Raw genomic sequence first — 16,283 nt, forward strand, 5'->3', positions numbered from 1 at the left:
ACCACCTGTTGACCACTCAGTGCTAGACAATGGAGGAGGAAGAAAGGTTTTGGAAGGCAGGAGGAAGAGAGAACTGAAGCTCTGAGGGAGGGGAGGAGGATTGGGTGGAGATTTGGGAATGGGGAGAGAACAATGACTTGGGGATTGGCTTTAAAAGGGAACAAGGAGATTGGGTAGAGGGAAGAGTGGGGATTTAGGGATTGGGACGGCGCAGAGACTCAGGGACTGAATGGGCGTGGAGGATTTAAGAAGGCCCGGATTAGGCACAGGCAGCCTAGACAACAGCCTCACATGTCAAATTTTGATGGGGGCTGTCAGGCCACCACTACAATGTCTGCAACTGTGCCGCTGCCTTTCATACCGCCCCCCAGCAACTTCCAGTACAGAAATTCAGTGTGATGCCTGCAAGTTCTAAGGTGCTCAGCGGCCCTATCGTAACTGGAAGTCCGTGAAGAAGAGGAGCTGGTGAAAAGGGACTGGGTATGTGAAAGAGGGAGGAAATGGAGGCAGGATTACGAGGATAGAACACACAAGCCGAAGTTGGAGAGGAGAGCACATTTCGAGCCGACCCCCACCTCCTGGCGGAATTATAGTCACGTGTAAGAGAACGCCGGGGAGCGTGAACGTCCCTTCTGCGAGCACGAAGCGTCCACGGGGATTGGCTCGTCAAGTTCCGCCAATGGCGGCGGAGCTGCTGGAGGCTTGTGGCATGGCGAGCTGCTGGCTGAGGACCGCGCTCTCGCTGGCCGCGCGGTCGCGAGCTCTTCCGGGAGGGTCCCTTCTCGCTGCTACCTCTGGGCGGTTCCGACCTCCCGCCCGCCGCGGGGTGGGTTACGGTTTCCAGCTCAGCCCGAGTCGGGCGACGCTCGCTGGCGGGTGTGAGGGTTCCAGCTCCGAGCTGAGCGGTGCCGTGCAGCCTGCCCCCGCTCCCACGGGAGAGGAGCCTGAGCCCGGCTGGGCGCGCACAGGTAAGGGGGGGTGGGAGAGGAGAGTGGCCCCGGCCTGCAACTAAGTGGCGGAGAGAAGTCCCCATTGTTCTCTGGGACATCAGTACTGCATATTTTTTCCCACTTTTTAGATTAAGAACATATCCTGAAACCACAGACAATGATTGCCTAATATAGCACGTAAGAAGTGCCATGCAAGGTCAGACCAGTGGGCCATCTGGCCCAGCATCCTGTCTCCGAGAGTAGCCACACCGGGTCACCTGACAGTATGTGTCAGATCCATTCCTTGTTGTTCGCTAACCGGGATAAGATGTGGCTGGCCCCAAATCGGCTTGCAGTTGTTTGTGGTCGTTTCCTCCAGGAACTTGTCCAAACCCATTTAAATCCCGCTATGCTAGTTGCCTTGACAGCATCCTGCAACAAATGTGCATTGGCTGACAAAATACTTTCTCCAGTTTGTTCTAAATGTACCCATTAATTTCATTTAGTTTTCCCTAGTCTTAGTACTGTTTGAAAGGGTAAATAGCTGTGCCCTAGTTACCTGCTTGACCCTAGTCCACATTTTAAAAAATTATATATCCTCCTCTGTCACCTCTTCTCCAAGCTGGAGTCCTAATCCATTTAGCCTTTCTTAATAAGGGAGCTGTGCCATCTTTGTTATAATTTTTTGTTGATCTTATTTTGTACTTTTTCTAGTTCCATTATATCTTTTTTTGAGATGGAGTATTTTTGACTACTGTTGCACTCTGAGCTGAAGATTTCAATGTATTGTCCACAATGAATTCATAGTAATGTAGTAATGACTGCAGAAATGATCTATTCAGTCTCCCCAGCAAGCTTTTTATGGTAGTAACTGCCGCTTCTTGCAGGTCACCCCTATGTTTCTCTTAAGAGTAGTAACTGTTACTCCATGCAGTTATCCCCAAGCCTTAGATTAGGTAACTCATAAAAAAAATTACTGCTAGCAACATTTTTTACTGATTGATGAGCCTTCTTGAAAATTCAGACAGTGCTACTTGATGTGCTTTGCTTATGGACTCGGCTGTAGAAGCAGGCCCCTTTCCCCCTTGCCGTAAAAAGCTGAGAGCAATGTTGCAGTTGCATTAAAAGTATCAAGGCTTATTTCTATGCCTTCTGCTTAAGGGTAGTAACTGCTGCAGCAGCAAATTACCCCCATGCATGCTTTTCTTCATTTCTGTTCTATAGGCTTTAGGGATCCACAGTGTTTATCCCATGCCCCTTTGAATTCTTTGACTTTTTTATATCTACCAACCTACCAACCTATCTGTGAAGACATATTTCCTGATGTTGGTTTTGGTTGTTGTCATAGTCTGTGTCCGTCTCCCTCCCCCCCCCCGGAGTTTCATTTTGTGACCCCAGGCTCAGTGTGCTGCAGCAGTCAAAAAAGCAAACAGAATGTTAGGAATTATTAGGAAGGGAATGGTTAATAAAACGGAAAATGTCATAATGCCTCTATATCGCTCCATGGTGAGACCGCACATGGAATACTGTTTACAGTTCTCGTTGCCGCATCTCAAAAAATATATAGTTGCGATGGAGAAGGGCAACCAAAATGATAAAGGGGATGGAACAGCTCCCCTATGAGGAAAGACTGAAGAGGTTAGGGCTGTTCAGCTTGGAGAAGAGACGGCTGAGGGGGGGATATGATAGAGGTCTTTAAGATCATGAGAGGTCTTGAATGAGTAGATGTGAATTGGTTATTTACACTTTCGAATAATAGAAGGACTAGGGGGCATTCCATGAAGTTAACAAGTAGCACATTTAAGACTAATCGGAGAAAATTCTTTTTCACTCAACGCACAATAAAGCCCTGGAATTTGTTGCCAGAGGATGTGGTTAGTGCAGTTAGTGTAGCTGGGTTCAAAAAATGTTTGGACAAGATCTTGGAGAAGTCCATTAATGGCTATTAATCAAATTTAGGGAATAGCCACTGCTCTTAATTGCATCAGTAGCATGGGATCCTCTTAGTGTTTGGGTAATTGCCTGGTTCTTGTGGCCTGGTTTGGCCTCTGTTGGAAACAGGATGCTGGGCTTGATGGACCCTTGGTCTGACCCAGTATGGCAATTTCTTATGTTCTTATGAACACTTAGTTGAAATTATAGGTCAGGGAGGGGAGAGCTGATGTAGAGTTGGATGGATTTTTGGTAAAGTATATATGACGAGATCATAGGGTGATCAACTGTTAAAGGGTTTTTTTGGGGGTTTTTTTAACTGTAATATACCCTTTGTGCACAAAATGAAAGCACTCAGAAACATAGAAATGACGGCAGAAAAATACCAATCGGCCCATCCAGTCTGCTCAGCAAGCTCCCACACTTATTTTCCCATACTTATCTGTTTCACCGACCACCAAGTTCAGGGCCCTTGTTGGTAACTGTTTGATTCAAATTTCCTGCCATCCCCTGTCATTGATGCAGAGAATAATGTTGGAGTTGCATCAAAGGTGAAGCTTAATGGTTAAGGGCAGTAACTGCCACATCAAGCAAGTTACCCCGATGCTTGTTTACCCAGACTGCACAGATCAATGCCTTGTTGGATGTTGTCTGAATGTAAATCCTGTTTTCCACATTTCTCCCTGCTGTTGAAGCAGAGAACAATGCTGGATATGCATTGAAAGTGAAGTGTCAGGCTTAATTGGTTTAGAGTAGTAAAGATCCTACCATTGATGACAATGGTAGGATCTTTCAGTAGAGGAGAATAAAAACATCAGACAGTTGTAAAATCTTTTACATAAGAAAAAATTATCTAGTATTACAAGGGCAGCAGCTTTAATAACGATACCTGGGTCATTCCTTAAGAGATTGAAGTACCCAACTGTTCTTGCTTTAATTTTTTTTTTTCTTGTCTTCTTTAATGCTCTTATGAATGTATTTTTATTGGAAACCGCTTGAATTTGTTCAGGAAATGTGGTATATCAAAATAATGAAACTATATTGCTGCATTATTTATATGCTGTGTACTCCCTATGCTTCTCTTTTCTTGTGATATTGGGAATAGTGTCACAAATTACCTGACATGAAATGAGATCCCAGTTGGTTAAGATTGTGCCTGTGATGTCATTATTCTGTGCTCACCACACATAGGTAAATTCTGGTTTAAGAATTTACCAGAATAACTGGAACAAAATCTCTGAACTGTCACAGTTGGATTTGATGCTTTTGAATACCCAGCTGAATCAGGTGAAAAAGCAGCGCTTTCTGAGATGTCTTGGTGAGACAGAGGCAACAAAGATCTGCAGGCTTAGCTGAGAGCTGCTGTGTAAAAACAGAGAGTTCTCTCTCACAGGAAAGTCAGATCTTCCATTATGCACAGCTTTCCACCTGTAGCATCCCTAATGTAAAAAGGCAACAGTGCAGCTGCCTATCTGCTTTTCATGAGGTTGTAATCGATCACAGCAAAGATTACGTTCTATGTTAAGGCACACATAAGTAAACCTTCGAGTGCAGTTTTTCAGTACAATCACTGGGTAGCAATATAAATAATCCCATGAATACAAGTCATTTGTGATGACATAACAAATATAGACAAGTAAAGTCTAGCAATTGAGGTAATTTGTGATTCTTTTGCTGGCTGCTTAAAGAGTGGGGGAAAATGACTTCATTATATTTTTAACTGATATGTCTTACTGGGTGTCTGTACGTCTAAAAATTGCATAGTAGTGCAAGATTACAGTTTTCTTTAATATTTGATCTTTTAATTTTGATGACGTTTGCCTTCCATACTAATTTTATTTAGATGAATGTTCTACTAGAACAGGGATGGGCAAACCTTTTTCTAAAGGGCCACAAATGTAGCCCTAGCCTGCACCACTTCTCTCTGAGCTCCAGTCAAGGATGGGAGGTGGGGGCTCTCTTTCTGATCTCCAGTCAGGGTATGCTGGGATGGGTGGTCAGACTGTTGCCCCAAAATTGTAGCACACTCCCCAGCCAGCCCTGAGGATCCCCCTCCTATTTATGAAACTTTCCTTTTGGCTGGTTCCCCCTTCTGCGCTGAAATTGAAACCAGCCTGACGCCATCAAAGGCCCAATGTGATGAGCCAACACATGCAATGTTGGGCCATTGCTGATGATATATGGTTAAGAGCATCTGTGGCCAGAGACAAAGGGGGTTGGCCAGTTCTGCACATCCAGGTACTAAAAGAATGACTATCATTAATGTCAAGATTTGTGAATTTAAACATTTCACAATTTATTATGCACACGGACCTCATCTCTCTTGAGACAGGAAATGTGTATTCCTTATACTATACAGAATTTCCAAAGGCACTCTTTTTTTTTTTTTTGCATTGTATATGACGTGGTGTGGGTGGTGATTGTGTGCCTATTTATTTGTTTTCTCCCCTTCCCTGTTTGAACCACCCTTCATTCATAAGCTCTACTGCTCCCTTAGCTTGGACTGGGTTAGTCCCTCTCCTTTCACACACACATTTCATCCTCTGTTCCCTCTCTTAACCTCAGGAGCCCTCTTCCCCCTAACGTCAGTTCCCCTGTCTATGTGTAGGGGGGGCTCTTTCCAGCAACTGAAAGGGAAAGAAAACTGGGGATATGAGCCACTGGCTGGCAGTGTGGTGACCTGGTTGCTTGGCAACCAGTTTAAAAACTGATTGGTCAGCGGGAGATTCCTTTTATGAGAGCACGACTGGCTTTTGTTATGTAGATAAATAGATTTGAGTCTGAAGACCTGGACGAATTTTAAATCTACGTTTGAAATGATGCAAATATTTGTGTGTGTGTTTCAGAGCCTGTCCTTTCCAGCTTCAACATCGATGTTCTTGTTGCTCTGCTGAGGCAAGAAAATGCCCAAGACATTTGTGTTATTTGTGTGCCTCCAGAAATGAAATACACAGATTATTTTGTAATTGTGACTGCATCTTCTACACGACACCTAAACGCCATGGTACAGTATGTGCTGAAAATGGTAAGATCTCTTATGGCTTTAATCTCTCACCGCAGGAACAAGAGAAGTCCTATTTTAACTGTTCTGTGAGCATTCATTTTATTAAACTGTTTACTGAAGAATATTTTCCCCTTTCACCCAGCAACATAAGTCACTTCTGTTCTGGCTTCTACCCCAGTGCCCCTTACCATAGAAATGAAGTGAATTTGCCTCTACTTTATTACAGAGAGGCATGGTAAATTTAAAATAAAAATGTACTTTTACAGTTCTAAATTACTTTGGTAACATTCTTAGTAAATATAATACAATATAATCGTTCAGTGCACATACCAGTACCAGAATGAGATTGATTCAAGTGTTTATGCATTCAGCGTGTGTATCAGCACCCTCTAGCTGTCTGTATTGCACCACCATGAAGGTGCAGTTTGTAACAAGTTTTGAAGATGCAGTTGTCCCTGTATTTATTTATTTAAAAGATATTTTATATACCATCGTTCGTGTTTACATCACAACGGTTTACAAAGAAAAACAAATTACATCAATAATATAGATCAGAAATATACATCACAGAACATTATAAAAATCATACATTACTAATCTTATAAACAAGATAATGTTAGCTAAAAAGAAAATATTTGTGTCAGGATAAAAGAAAATCAATTTTCTGGACGCTTGATACTAATGTCCTTCCGTAAGATCATCTGAGTAGGCCTGCTCAAAGAGCCATGTTTTCAGGTCTTTCTTCAATTTTCTTATCTCTGTTTCTAGTCTTAAGTCTACAGGCAAGGTGTTTCAAAGACTCGGTCCTGCAATTGAAATAGCTCTCTCTCGGACCTGAGACAGATGTGCTGTGTTTAGTGTAGGGATGTGCAGTAGTCCTTTGTTTGCAGATCTCAAAGATCTTTGCGGGGTATGTAAATGGATGGAGAAATTCAACCAGTCAGTTTTCTGTCCGTGGATTGCTTTGTGCAGGATACAACAAGTTTTTTTGTACCAAATTCTCTGTAATAGGGAGCCATTGTAGATTTATCAATATCGGGGTAATGGGTTCTCGTTTTTTTACTATCGGTCAGAACTCTGGCTGCCGAGTTCTGCAGCACCTGAAGGGGACGTATTGTGGGAGGCCTAAAAGCAGAGCATTGCAGTAATCTAAAAAGAAAATATGAGAGACTGTAGAACTGAGCAGAAGTTGTCGAATTCTAGTAAAGGTACTTTTAAGTAACCATTTTCTCCATGTCAGGGGTCCAAGCTGAGCCAATCAATGGTTTAGCCCACTGCATGCATGGAGATGTAGCCCTGTTTTTCTTAGAGAAATAGATTAGAATTTTCTGCACTAAGCTGCCTGAATTAGCCATTACATGTGGATATCATCATCTGGTGGTACCAAACAGACCTTGTATCTCCAGGCTGGTAGTGCTTTTAGCTCAACTGAACATGGGCGGGCGTTGCCTTGTAGCCCTTCTCAGTCATTTTTTTTGTCCGAGTTGAAGCATGAACGTATATACTCTTATTTTTCATAAAATGTCTCTTCTTTTGGTGTGTTTGCTTCACAAATTCTTTTTTAGTTGCTTTGCTACCTTTGCAGCCCCACAACAGCACTTTTGCTGTTTTTTAGTTGCACCAAAATCATGCCCCTACTTTCCAGAAAAAGCAGTTGTCTATGGTGAGTGGATTTAAAAATTGTATCTGTGGCAAGATTATGTCTTCATCCCGCAGTGCAATGTAACTTACCTCGCTGGAAAAAGAGTTGAGCAGGAGCTCCTCAAACTCCCCCATCAGCGGAGGTTGAAGTTAGAGTCAAACTTGACCAGCTTTCCTTCATGATACACAACATGGTATCCATTACTGGAGCCATCGCAGCCTGTGTCGAAGAAGCCAAACACTCTAAGCAGGGTGCACTGGTGCCATTGGTGCAAGCAGTATCTGTGTGCTCAACACACAGCAAGCCAAAGCTACTGAAGTGAGCAGCCTCGATGCACAGAGATGCCTCCACTCTTCAGTCATGCAGTGCACAAGATTCTCTATCACATGATCCCATGACATACAGTACAAGAATGTAAGATACAGCTCCGATGCACCTGACACAATATCGTCATCCTGCACTGGATTCCTTGATACGCATCTCCAGAGACCCATCTAATTATATTACCCCCATCAAAGCTACTTACACGAGATGGAGCTAAGATGGTGGCATGTTGAGCTCCCTGTGTGTTTCTCTGACTTTTTTTTTTTTTTTTTCTTCAAGCTATTTCACTACTGTGCCTCCCAAAAGGAAAGACAGAGACAATTCCCTCCTGAATCCCCGCCTTTATTGCCGGAACAACTCACCTTGACCTCCATAGTGAGCTGCTTGTCGAATTTGGAGGGGGGGAGTGGATTCTGTTAAGGGCACAGGAGGGGGGCATTAGACTGGATGTTTCATTGAGCCCCCCCCCCCCCCCAAGCACCAGCCTCCGAGGCAGCCGGGAGCACCTGTGTGCATGATGCTAGATCAGACATGGCCGCTGCTTAGGGAGACACACTGCAGCTAGAGTCCATCAGCATTGGAGGAGAGGAGGAGCAGCTGCATGGCAATGTTCCATGCCAGGGCAGAATTCGGAGATTGCTTCTTGTTAAGCCTCTGGACTCTCTGAGAATCTCGGAGGTTCCTTTGGAAACCCTGTGATCAGTATTGGCTCGAGTTGTTTGTGCCATTTCTAATTGTGCTGCTGATATATGTTGTCTGGTAAACTGTCTCTGACCTGTGTAAAGTTCAGTCTCAAAAATCTCAGGAGTTGTAGGATAAGGTGAACTTGATGGTCAGGTAGGTTCAAGATATTTACAAAGTTAATTTTGTTTTGGTTCATAGGAAGCTAGAACAATTTGAGAACTTTTCTAGACACCTGAACTTTTAGTTCTTGAGTTTTCCTAAATTATCTAGAATTTTGGGCAGAGCCACTTTAAAGAAATACTTTTATTGATGTGTTGGGAATACCAGAAGAAATTGTCCTGCTATTAATAAAGCTTTCACCCCACTTCTAAATTGTGGTCTAAGGGGAATTAAGTGTTATGTTCTTTTTGTTTTAAATTGTTACCTCAAAAATAATATATCCCTTGTTTCTTCACAAAAAAATTCTTATGTGGGGGTGGAAGCTACTGCCACATCCACCTCAGGCTTCACTTTATCAAGCTGCTTTGCGAACAGAGCTCTACACAGCCATCCTAGGTCTGCAGGAAGGGGTCAGGTTGCCTCTGCCCTCTCCAATAAACAGGGCCCTCACCTCACCTATACTAATTATAGAAGGACATTGCCTGGAAACTGCAGAAAGGGTTTAAATGGCATCCTCTATAGTACTGCTGACCTCCTAACAGACTTCTCATTCTAATACAGGAGCCTATCGTGATCTTAGGAGAAGATGTCCCACCACTTATGCCAGGCCAGAGGACATGCCAGTTGCTCAACCAAATTGCAAATTTGGTGAAGAGTTTCTTTATTTTTGTAAGCGAAGGAATATTGCAGCCTCTCCTTTCCACTATCACTACAGTGATACAACTGATCAGAGTCCAGATTTCGCCTATAGGGTGAACTCATCAGAACCCTTGATTAGGAGTTCTTCATTGTCTATCAGAGTGGAATCCAGTAGGTCAGAGGTGATAGACCAGACCAATCCTCCTTGGAGTCAGCCAGCAGCCCCTCCCAGTTCATTATTGGAGTCCTGGGTAAGTGAGCCAGTGTGTTTAGACTTAGATGAAAACTCAACTGACATACTCTCTGGATCACATCTCGCTCTCAGAGGATCTTACCTATTAAGTATGTGGAAAAGATGGATACAGTGCTGGGTGTCCAAATCTGGAAAGTCACAGACCCTCATTCTGAGCTCGTTGGCCTTCTTCAGATATTGGATACTGTACCTGAACCACTAGTCCTTCCAGTTCACAACATCTTCAGTATTCTACAGATGAGAATGTAGGAAACTCCCATTTTGGGCATTCATCTGGTTAGAAAGCTGGCCCTCAAATATTGTCCAGCTGTCACCGATCTTTGGTGTCATCTAACTGCCTCAGCCTATAGTGGTCGATTCTACTATGAAAAAGGTGAAGAATACACAGATCCACTTCTAGATAACTTTAGCAAGAGTTTTTCAAAGTGCAATTCTTTCTACTCACGTATATATCCACCAGTTCTACATGGTTCAGTATGTTCACTACTGCATTCAGAAACCTGCTACTGATCAGGACAATTACTATCCTCGACCACTCCTGGCTACAGAAGAGAGCATCCACTACATTCTCCAATCAGTCTAAGAATCATTTTATTCTATTTCATGTACCTCTTCAGCCTTCATTGGACCTAGAAGCATGGCATGGCATGTGAGGATTTCCATGAGGAGGGGCAGTCCTCCCCTGTTTGGGGGACACACTTTTCAGCAAAAAGCTCCAGGAGATAGTTGGCAGTGCATTCACTTTACGGCTCCTAAACAGCTTTCCACATCGAGATGACACTTCTATCTATTTCTGCAGGTGGCCCTAACAGTCTTTACCACATTTCCATCTGCTGCCCCTTCTGGTCCAGCATCAACATCCACTTCCAGCCAGGCCTTTACAAAGAGAATGCCATCAACTGAAAACCACAGAAAGGGCCTATTTTTTATCCCTCCGAACAATCCATTCTCTGCTTTCCTAATAGGGGGAAGAATGCAACATTTCATGGAGGAGTGGCATTAGATCACCAAGGAACCCTGGGTCCTCCAAATCGTAGTACTGGTGGCGTTTCTCATGGCCACCATCCCTTCCACATTGTTCAGCTCTTCATCCAGATCTGTCTTATCTGCTGCAGCTTCATCTGGAAGTCCAGTCCCTTCTTCAACAACAAGCAATAGAGCCAACCTCAGTATCTCAACATGCGCAGGGTTTGTCATTCCTGATATTTCCTTATTCCCAAGAAAACGGGAGGGGAGGGGGGACCCATTCTGGATTTTAAGACATCTGAATAAATATATACTTAGAGAAATTCAAAACAAACTCCCTCAGCACTGTTCTCCCTTGTATACAGAAAGACGAATGGATATGTGCCCTGGATCTAAAGGATGTATAAACCTAGATACCCATCCACCCTTTCCATTGGTGCTACCTCCCATTAACACTACAAAGTACTCCCATTTGGTCTGTCGTCAGCCCTGAGGGTTTTTACGAAATACTTTGCAGTAGTGACAGCTCATTTGCATCATCAGGGAATACATGTCTTACCATGCCTGGACGAGTGGCTCATCACACCAGAATCATGAGAAGTGGTCCACTCTCTGTGCACAATGATATGACTTTTGCATTACTTAGATATTCTGGTCATCTTCAAGAAGTCAAGTCTGGGGCCCACTCAGAGACTCAAGTTCATCAGGGCTAGACTTGCTTCAGGAAAGAGCATTCCTGCCTCTCAACCAAGCGAACATCATGATTTAGCTCAGCTGCAAGCTGCTGTCCTCTCCTTGCTTGACAGCCAGAAGGCTCCTCATGATCCTCTGTAATATAGCAGCAGCCATCCATGTGCTTCCGCTGACCCACCTTCATATCCACTACCTTCAGTAGAGTCTACATACCCAGTGTTATAAACTAACTCAATTGCTTTTATCCCCAGTGCAAATAACAGTGACAGTCACATGGGAGTTGGAGTGGTGACTGTGCCTCCAAATACTCCAGGAAGGAGCCTCACTTTCATATCAAGTGATATTGATGCCTCAACCAAAGGATGGGGAGTACACACGAGGCCCATTCGAACACAGGGCATCTAGTCTCTTCAGGAGAGCTGCTGTCAAATCAGTCTGCTGGAGTTGAGAGAAATCACATGCTCTATCTGTGTTCCCACATCTCTTTTTAGGGAAAGAACACCTGGTACAAACAGCCGACCAAGTTGTCAAGGAGGAATGGGATCATGATGCCTCTGCCAGGAATCCCTAAAAATCTGGAACTGGGCAAAAAGAAATCAAGCTTTTCCACTGGCCAACTATCTTCAGGGTTATCTCCAACATGCTGACAGATCGACTCAGCAGATGTTTTCAACCACACAAGTGGCCGCTACAGCAATTAGTGGCCTTTGAACTCTATCATCAGCAGACCTAGTTGCATCATAACAGAACACAAAACTAAATCAATTTTGCTCATTTCTGCCACATGATCACAGACTCTCAGGACGCTTTCCTCCTCAGCTGGGGTCAAAGCTCAATGTACACCCTTACTGCTTATCGCCAGAACAGTGCAAAAGGTTCTTTAGGACTGTGCTTGGCTAATCCTCATAGCCCTGGTGTGGCCCAGACAGATCTTGTATGCATATTTTGTACAACTTTCCAGTAATCCTCCCATATATCTAGGAACAGACCCTGCATTGTTAATTTAAAGAGATGGGACATTGTATCACCCCAACCTTTCAGCCCTCAACTTCACAGCTTGGGATGTTGAGCGCTCAGTAACTGTGGATCTCCACTTACCTACAGCGATTGTGGACATGCTAATCTCATTGAAAGAGCCTTCATCTAGAAGAAATTATTATGCTTTCAGATGAAATAGGTACTCCAAATGGTGCCAACAAAATGCTTTGTACCCATTTTAGTGCAAACTTAAGCACCTGCTGAAATTCTTGCTCCTTTCTCACTCAGGTCTTACCACCTCTTCGGTGCAGGTGCATTTCAGCACTATAGTGGTTTACTATACTCAACTGGATGGCAAACTTACCTCTACTTATCCACTGATATCTTGTTTCATGAAAGGTCTATGGCATGTCAACCCCCAGTTAAAAAAAAACAAAAACAAAAAAAAAAACCAAAAGCACACCTGTTCCATAGGAACTGAATGTGGTTCTTTGCCAATTAACGAAGCCTCCCTTTGAGCCAGTGGAGTCAGCTTTTCTAAAGTGCTTGACAGGAAAGATGGTGTTCCTTATTGCAGTGACTTCAGCTAGAAGAGTCAACGAACTTCAAGTTCTCGTCCACTAATCGTGCGTACATGAAATTCTTCCACAACAGTGCAGTTCTCAGTTACCACCCAAAATTTGGACTAAAGGTTGTCTCAGCTTTCCATATCGATCAATCTATCATGTTGCCTACCTTTTATTATCGGCCCCATGGGCATGAAGTCAATAAAGCCCTATATCAGTGATGGCGAACTCCAGTCCTCGAGTGTCACCAACATGCCAGGTTTTCAGGATATCCACAGTGAATATGCATGAGAAATTTGCATGCAGTGCCTCCATAGTATGCAAATCTATCTCATGCATATTCATTGTGGATATCCTGAAAACCTGGCCTGTTTGTGGCACTCGAGGGCTGGAGTTCTCCATCACTGCCCTATATACTCTGGACTAAAAAAAGGACCTTTAGTGTATTATAAGAATCAAACCCAGCCACATCTTAAAACTTCCCAACTTTTTGTCTCGTATGACCTCAACAGGCTAGGATTAGCAGTCGCTAAGCATAATTTATCTAAATAGGCTGGCTGAGTGCATTCACCACTGCTGCAGTACTCCTTAGCAGGATTGTAAGTCCCAGACTGTGAGGGCTCACCAAATGAAAGCCATTATTGCTTCTGTTGCTTATCTTCGAGACGTACCCATCAAGGATATTTGCAAAGCTGCAACTTGATCTACAATTCATACTTTTTACATTCCACTGTCTTGATAACCTTTCAAAGACTGACAGTATGTTGGCACAAGCGGTTTTGTGAAATCCATTCTTGCTGTAGCCTCTTCTCCATGATGGAGGCCAGGTTGCTTACTAAGTAAATGGTTCACTGTAGCATTCAGCTTGGAATCCCTAACATTTAATGGCTAATTCAGCTTGCTTATCTATGGAAAAAGCAAGCTTGCTTACTGTAAATGGTGTTTTCCATGGATAACAGGATGAATTAGTCATGGACTACCCACCTGCTTCCCTGGAGCATCTGTTACATAGCTAGAACTAGCTCTGATATAGATTGAGGAGGCTTATGATGCAACATCTGTGTGGGAACGTCTGCACGTGGTCAGTAGAGCTGAATACTTTATTTAAAATTTTTGTATACCGACATTCGTTAGGAAAACATCACATCGGTTTCCATGTTAAATAAAGTGGCCAACAGGGCTTTACAATGAAACTGATAGGAGAACTGGGTAGAGGGGGGAAAACAAAGGTAATACTGTACAAATTGATAAGCGTAATAGAATGGTTAGATATACGCAATGAGACGTTATATACAGGAGAATTATTTACAATAAAAATTAGGGAAGGGAGTTAGGAAGGGGGGAGATCAGTAGTATGCTTGGGGGGCGAGGGGAGGGGGGGGGATCGGTAGTGAGATTGGGGGGGCAGGGGGAAGGACGGGGGGTGAGGGGGAAAGGAGTGACAAGCTGGGGGGTTCATGTGGAGGCTCGAGTAAAGAGCCAGGTCTTGAGATTTTGTCTGAATTTTTTGGAGCAGGTCTCAAGGCGTAGGTGTGTGGGGATAGAGTTCCATAGGGAAGGTCCAGCTAGGGATAGTGCACGCTGTTTGGTGGTGGTAAGGTGCTCTTTAAATTAGACCACCCAAAAAATGTTGTATGCAAACTTTCAAGAAAGCACAGGTCCCTTTTTTTTAGATATCTAAAGAAGAGACCCATGTGAGCTTGAAAGCTCAGGTACTAGAATGTCAATAAAAGTGATAACAACTTCTCATTTTCTCCAGGCTATTAGAACTCTGCATTATAGGCTAATTTTGTGTGGTGTTATATTACATAGCCTCATCCGTTTTTAGAATGCTTTGTAGACGCTTCAGTTCTCGTCTGTGCCTCGAAGATAAAGTAGTTTGTCTAAGGTTACTGATAGTGCTCGAGCTAGGACTCCTGCTTGGGTCATTTTTCTTCAGAATGGCTTTTTCCTGCTAGGCTTTGTTCATCTAACTGATGTGGTGCTACTTGTCTGTGTATACAAACTGGATAAGTGCATACATGTAACTTGATGAGGTGGTGGTGGGACCAGAATCCATAATAAAGCTTGTAGGCATAAAAATGAGCATTTTTATTGTACACTGGATCTTGTATTTGATTGGAAAATCAAAGAGCTCATTTTTTCAAAACAAGCGAGCATGGTAGGGGCAGGTTCAGGAGGAGCAGCTCGTGAGGCCCCCAACCCTTTGCAGCCTGGAGAGCTGTAGTTCAGTTTTCATGTTCTCCTTATGACCAACTTCACTGACTTGGGTTCCGGCCTAGCGCTTGCCACCTTCTGCTATTCAGAACGGCTATTTTAACATTGATTTTTTTTTAATTCTCTTTTAGTATAAGCACATGAAGAAAATATATGAACCCCATAGTCGGATAGAAGGCAAAGAGGCCGAGGACTGGCAGTGCCTGGATTTTGGTAAATATCATTTGCCTCTCGCAGCATAAGTCCCCATGAGCTTTTTACATTGGGATGGAACTGTTTGTCTCTCTGATACTACGTTAACTACCGTGCTGGTATATCAACTTAATTTATTAACAATAATCTGTGTCTTGCATCTTTGGCTGAAGGCACAAGGAAGAATAAAATAAAGATAATGAGAAGTTAAGCTTTGGGGCAAGGACCTTTGAAAAGCAGCATAACTTTGTCTGAGGTTCTCCTTTTTTTCTGCCATAGGAAACATGGTGGTCCATTTCATGCTGCCTGAAACACGGGAACTTTATGAACTGGAGAAATTATGGACTTTGCGTTCCTATGATGACCAATTGACCCAGCTCCTGCCAAAGCCTCTACCTGCAGATTTCATATATGGTGTGGATAACACAGCACTATGACAAAAAACATTCTTTTTTTTTTTTATTATTAAAGTAAATAAATCACTGCTGTATTTGCATTCTTTAGCAATAAGAATGGTGTTGGATGAAGCCCAAGAACACAGAATGAGAAACAGTGTTGTGCAGGAGGAGGCTATAATCTATAGAGTGGCCAAGGCAGCTTTCCTTCTCTTAGTTGAAAGCCTGTGGATTGATGGAGAGGGAGTCTTCTACATCTTGGGGCTAACTTTCAAACTCTCCATAGTGGGATAAGAGCCACTGCTTATTTCCATACTTTGCCTCAGTTTTTAAAGAAAGTATGTACATGCTTTCACCATGAAACTGGTCTTTGTGTCCATTTGCATCTGCTCTTTGGTGGCTTTTGCTGTGGAAAATAACGTGTAGCTTACAGTGTTAGCTTTACACCTGTTTGTTTCCATTGCTGGTGCACAATTTCTAAATGTGTGTATTGCTACCCATGTGGAGGAAGGATACTTCTCAGACAGCCATGTTAGTGATTCACATGCAGCAATGGCTTAGACAATGATCCTCCCCATGTCATTGATTAAATCAGAAGTTATAATGACTACTTCCGGCAGTCTTAGAGCAGTATGGTACAGGAGTCTCCAAAAACATAATATTCAACAGCTGGTTTGATGGGCCTAGCTAGTTTTATGTTCCCTCTTTCC

The 16,283-nt window shown here is 43.3% G+C and overlaps 1 protein-coding gene across 1 annotated transcript; it reads left to right on the forward strand.

The window, feature by feature from the left end:
• The first annotated feature begins 508 nt into the window (after window positions 1–508).
• MALSU1 (mitochondrial assembly of ribosomal large subunit 1) lies at window positions 509–15,674 on the forward strand. Its single transcript, XM_029589080.1, has 4 exons — window positions 509–968; window positions 5,708–5,886; window positions 15,118–15,199; window positions 15,458–15,674. The coding sequence occupies exons 1-4, from the start codon at window positions 680–682 to the stop codon at window positions 15,613–15,615; spliced, it is 708 nt and encodes a 235-aa protein (XP_029444940.1). The 5' UTR covers window positions 509–679; the 3' UTR covers window positions 15,616–15,674.
• The last annotated feature ends 609 nt before the right edge of the window (window positions 15,675–16,283 follow it).

This window comes from Rhinatrema bivittatum, chromosome 2 (assembly GCF_901001135.1).
Source record: "Rhinatrema bivittatum chromosome 2, aRhiBiv1.1, whole genome shotgun sequence".
NCBI lineage: Eukaryota > Metazoa > Chordata > Amphibia > Gymnophiona > Rhinatrematidae > Rhinatrema > Rhinatrema bivittatum.